Below are 5,493 nucleotides of genomic sequence, written 5' to 3' on the forward strand. Positions count from 1 at the left end.
TTTCCATTACTCACACACGGCAAAAATATAATTAGAGTTAAGTACGATTTTGGTCCCTAAGGTAGGAGGTTGAAAATTTTTTTCGTCTCCAACTTTTTTGTTTACAAAATCGTCCATAATGTTTAACTTGGTTTTAAAATCGGCATTCGAACTAAATACCCTTTCCCTTCTTCTCCAAAATCAACGAGAAGGAGAAGCAGAAGCAATAATGAAACAACAACAACCAAAAGCAGAAGAACAACAACAACACCAGCAGCAACAATAATTAAATCAGAAGCAAAATCAATATAATCAGAAGCATAAATAGAATTAAAATGAAACAGAAAGCATAAATAGAATCAGAATGAAGCAGAAGAAACAGAAGCAGAAAAAAATTAGAAACAGAATAAATCAGAATCAGAGGAATAATGAAATCAAAGAACAGAATCAAAATCAAAATCAGAAGAAACAAAAGCAACAAGGCTCTTCGAGGGATTTATCACTGAAAAATTAATTAGAGGAATTTGTTGTTGGATTTCATTGGTCCAATCCTGTCCTCTTGAACAACAACAACAAAAGCAACCAGAAGCAGAAGAACAACAACAATAAAAGAACAACAACCGGCAAGTAGGACGAGGAGCAACGGCGACCGGCAAGGAGCAACGATGATCGGCGAACAAACGAGGAAGAGAAGCAGAAACGACGAGTGGTGCACGACGTCCACCCTCGCGGATCTGCTGGCGTCGACGTCGAGGAGCAACGGTGAGGACCGAACGACGAGGAGCAATGGTGAGATCCAGTGACCGAACGACGACAAGCAGCGGACGCGACAAAAAGTAGCAACGGCGGATTCCCTTCCCCTTCCCTTCCCCCTCTTCTTCTCTGAAAAACCCAAAAATCCCCAGTGTGATTCCCTTCCCCTGTTCCCCAGCCCTTTAATCGGTTTTTTTTATTAAGGATAATTTGGTAATAAAAATTAAAATTTTAATAAAAAAAGACAATTTTAAAACTAAGTTAAATCTTAGGGACGATTTTGTAAACAAAAAAAGGTTGAAAACGAAAAAAATTTTCAACCCCTACTTTAGGGACAAAAATTGTACTTAACCCATATAATTACTATTCTATAACTGATGATGGAGGAACCAATTAAAAACTTTAAAATATAAGAACTTAATTACAAATTTGAAGAAACTATAGGCCTAACAAAATAATTTAACCTATTTATTAAACTAACATTCTATGTCAATTTTCTTTTTATATAATAAAAATTTTCAATAAACTTATATATATTACAACATATTCCAAACTCAACAAGCATTTACAGATTTATATTACCTATTGATAAAGCCATCGATTCATGTAGCTATGACTGCTAAATTGACATTGCATCTCATTATAAAACGACGGGTTAGTGTCACACAATCTCCATTTACTTCATTAAGTCAGCAATTACTTAGTTCTTGTTTCATTCTCCAAATCCTCAGAGTCATTATTCATCTCAATGGATATCTCAGTCATATAAAAATATGCATGAGGTGCCCAACCTACATACACAAATTGACCCCAAAAAAAGGGAAAAAAAAGGAAACCAATTTAGTATTAGACAACATCAATTTAAGCAAATAAATAAATACTCACCAGATTGTAGAGTAGGAAAGGGAAAGAGTAACAAATAACAAATTGAAGACACCACAAGTCCTGAAACAACAAATTGTTAAGATTTAATAGGAATCAATAATATTACATGTACAACAATTTCAACGGATCGTAAACGATATTTTCATAATCAATCGTGTTACGTGTACAGTAAAAATCAATCATCGGATATAGAAATACATATTTAGTATCTCATAAAAACTTTTTTCCTATACTACTGTAAACAAGTTTGGTTAATCGTTAAATGCAGGTTTGATTATCCTAGTAGCTAATTATTTAGTCTCTGAAACAAATAATAACATTTTAGGGTATAGATAGCATTTTTGTCTTACAATTTATTTAAAATAATGCTCGCCCATCTAAAGAATACTACGTACTGACCAATGATAGCTCCAGCAAAGACATCGGTCCAATGATGCCAGTAATCGTCAACTCTAGTAATTCCAATTAGAGAAGCAATTAATAATGGAAGCAACACAATGCATAGTTTGGCTATATGGCCCCTTCTATCAAAGACTCTGATTTTCCCAGATAAGTACCAAGCAAGAAAGGCTAGCCCAGCAAATGACCCTGCATTTGGTTTAACAATTATTAATTACCAAAAAGAATTAACATCAAATCATTTTACTAATTGATAGCATAACAAACCTTATTATGAAAATGAAAACTAACAAACTAAACATCCATGCATAAGAGATAATTTGAATATTCAATATGTTATGAATAGTAGTTATGAATTTAATAAAACTTCTTACTCTTTTCCATGGTCCTCTCTAACATGAAACTAACAAAATGAAACATGTTCTTAGTACTTACATGAAGTATGCCCACTTGGAAAACTTTTGTATCCTTCCTTTATAACTTTTGCAATCCCATGACAAATAACATCACCAGTCTCTTCATCAAACTCCTGAATGACAAGAATCAAACATAACGAAAAAGTCGGATAACTCCGTTTTCATATCATACTTATCTTTATATCGAATAACAACGAGTAACTAGCATTTACAATTTGTCAATTTTTCCAAATTCTATGTTGGCTAGTGTAAAATATTTTATACACTTAGGACATAGAAGTTAATAAGAACAAAAACAAACCGGTATTTTGTCGGGGAAACAACGCATGAAAAAGTTCGGCCGTGGTCTACCAACGGCGTCTTTGATCGCATCCGTGATAACACCTGTTACTAAGCTAGAATACATGATACCTAAGGTTCCAAGTTGAAGAAACCAAAGAGAAGTTAATAGAATGCAGGGGTCAAGCATAAAAGTTCATAAATCAACAAGGGACTAAAAGATCAAAAGAAAATTACCCATGATTGCATGGTGTAAATCGTAGATATCCCTTCTTAGAAAGTAAAACCCAATAAAAATAAGAATGGGGACGAGTATAGACACTATCTGTTTCAAAAGAATAATCAACTAGTTTGTTAAACTAATCATAATAGCACTAAAGCCAACAAAAGAAAAAGAAAGAAAAATGTAAGAAACATAAGAGGCTATATAGAACAAATTTTTCTTAAAAAATTTTCTTTCTTAACAGCATTTGGTTTGAAAAAAATGTTTTGTTTATTAAGAAAATCTGAAAACAACAGAACCTCGTCATTCATTTTAAAACGTTTCTTTACAAAATCCTCAAAAACAGAAAACACTGAAAATAAAACATAAATCAAACGGAGTCTAGTTGCGAAACTACTTACAGGAACACCCCACATAGGTATGGTGTCTTCTTTGAATGGAAAAGTAAGATCTCTGATCATGTCTTTATTAACATAGCGATGAAAGGGTTCTATAAAATTCAAGAGTATCTCTATAGCACCAAGAAGGAGAAGAATAAGCCAATCATGCTTATGTACTAGTGCCAACTTAGGTACTGTCTGTGCAGCCATTTTATTGCTCCTAGTATATGGCTACACAAGGATTAAAATAAATTAAAATAAGCAAAAACATTCAAAGATACAATTTTTTTTATATATTATATCTGTATTTTATAAACTATATATTTATGTTTTTGTCTTTGAAATGAAAACTTACCATATACATCCTAAAGTATAAGCATTCTTTCTATTCTGCAATTTGAGAAGAAACCAAATAGCCAAATATTTACACTGCAATTTATGAAATAACATAACCAAACAAAAGTGACATTGAATTTTTAAGACTAATTCTGCATAGTAGTAGGTGAAGTATTAAATTACCATGACAAAATCTCAGGGTACAAATTAAACCTCTAAGAGAAAAGGTTTTATTTATAGACTCCAATATGTTTTAACAATTCTGAGGCCAGAAATTTCAATGCTTAGGAATCAAACAAGGTTAAATAAGCAAATACATTTCATTATTCCTCCCTCAATCTACTTTAATTCACTATAGTTTGATACCCTCATAATAATAATAACATGAATTTGTCCTTTAAGCTAAGAAAACAGAGCATTGAAGAAAAAATAACCAAGTAAAATTCAGTTACAAAATATCAGATCTCATATACTTGCTCTTATAACAATCTATATGAAGAAGAGAAAGTGCAGAAAAGAAAAATACTCACGACAAATAGAAAGAAACATGGGTTTGTGCAAGGTTTATCCTCCTAGCAATGAACATAGATATCCATGGAGCTGGTAATTTCTGAACCAAGAATTGCTAAGAAACCAAAACTCTTAAAGACGAATGATTAGGTAACCCCATAATGCATGAAGGCATAACAAATGTATGATCAAAGAAGAGAATTAGAATTCAAACAACAAAGCTGAAAGCTGGAAAATTGGAACATTGAGAAGCAACAAAAATAAAATAAATAAATAATATGATAGAATAAGAGGCTAAAGAGACAAATAATTTAAATTATTAAAAAGTGAAACGAACCTTCAATGTTTAGAAGAGGGCATGGAGAAAGAAAAGACAAGGACGTGCGGTTTCCACATCGCACGCCAAATCCAATGTGCCAATCTTATGACGAAAAAAGAAAAAACATCCACATACATAGGATAGGGTGTGTTTGGTTTTGCTTTGGGAAGAGAGAATTTTATACACAATTTTATACAAATTTTCAGTTACGAACGTTAATCCAAATACACATAATTGGTTTGCGTTTTGCACTTGGAGAATGATTTTAGTTACGCAGCAAACTTAGTACCTAATAATAGAACATGGTTTCCCAACTAAATGTTAGTAATATGATGGCTGGACTCCTCGTTGAACACCTTGTATGCAAGCCTTTTTTTTTTAATAATTATATTTTAACAGGATATCTTCATATTATGTTTTATAGCTAATTTTTTTATATGAAAAAATATTGATAGTTTTATTAAAAATGAAAATATTTAGTGAAACTACATGTGGATGAATTTTGTAAATAGAGAATCAATATGTAGGGACGTGTTGCAACAAATGGGGAATGTGTTGCTCACGTGGTAACATCCTCACTAATATATATATAGAGACGTGTTGAACATATGACAATATTTTAATAAACTCGTAAGATATGTTTTCATAGTATTATAATACACTTTAAATATTAATATTTAAATAAAACATCAACTCTATTTTCATATTAAAAATAATTTTTGAGTTTTTTGAATTATTGAGATATAGTCAAATTTGTATCTATTGAATTATAGATATTATGTATCTGTGTATACATGTATTTTATATTTTCAATTAATTTAGTGATAATTTTTTATAGGTAGCATTGTTGATTATTTATTTTTTCCATCTATATAATAGAAATTGAGTGGGATTTGGTGTGCAACTTTTTTTTTAAATATTTTGTATTATTTATAATTTATAAATATATATATATATATGTATATATATATAGTTTACTATTTCTATAACTTAAATCCAAAACATCTTAATTAA

General features: G+C 31.0%; 1 protein-coding gene across 16 annotated transcripts; it reads right to left on the minus strand.

The window, feature by feature from the left end:
- Positions 1-438: 438 nt before the first annotated feature.
- LOC112792774 (probable lipid phosphate phosphatase 4) lies at positions 439-4,813 on the minus strand. 16 transcript variants are annotated; one of them, XR_011881569.1, is made up of 11 exons: positions 4,498-4,810; positions 4,181-4,275; positions 3,670-3,704; positions 3,336-3,545; positions 2,949-3,036; positions 2,734-2,843; positions 2,452-2,545; positions 2,017-2,205; positions 1,618-1,677; positions 1,315-1,523; positions 439-861 (listed from the first exon to the last, which is right to left on the minus strand). XR_011881569.1 is itself a non-coding variant. In XM_025836151.3 (10 exons), exons 3-10 carry the CDS (start codon positions 3,676-3,678, stop codon positions 1,429-1,431), a joined length of 855 nt encoding a protein of 284 aa, XP_025691936.1. In that variant the 5' UTR covers positions 3,679-3,704; positions 4,181-4,275; positions 4,498-4,810; the 3' UTR covers positions 1,215-1,428. The 16 variants fall into 16 exon arrangements, 11 of the variants coding, with proteins under 11 accessions (XP_025691936.1, XP_072092451.1, XP_025691943.1 ...); XR_011881570.1 differs by having other exon boundaries at positions 439-912; XR_011881572.1 differs by having other exon boundaries at positions 4,181-4,260; positions 4,498-4,633.
- Positions 4,814-5,493: the final 680 nt, after the last annotated feature.

This window comes from Arachis hypogaea, chromosome 1 (genome assembly GCF_003086295.3).
Source record: "Arachis hypogaea cultivar Tifrunner chromosome 1, arahy.Tifrunner.gnm2.J5K5, whole genome shotgun sequence".
Classification (NCBI taxonomy): domain Eukaryota; kingdom Viridiplantae; phylum Streptophyta; class Magnoliopsida; order Fabales; family Fabaceae; genus Arachis; species Arachis hypogaea.

What these genes read in the sequence shown, in the direction of transcription:
- LOC112792774 (XM_025836151.3), bottom strand. An exon ending in GTTTCCCCGACAAAATACCG is followed by an intron (nt 2,546 to 2,733) that starts GTTTGTTTTTGT and finishes CTTGTCATTCAG; the next exon opens with GAGTTTGATGAAGAGACTGG. An exon ending in CTTTGCTGGAGCTATCATTG is followed by an intron (nt 1,678 to 2,016) that starts GTCAGTACGTAG and finishes TTGTTGTTTCAG; the next exon opens with GACTTGTGGTGTCTTCAATT.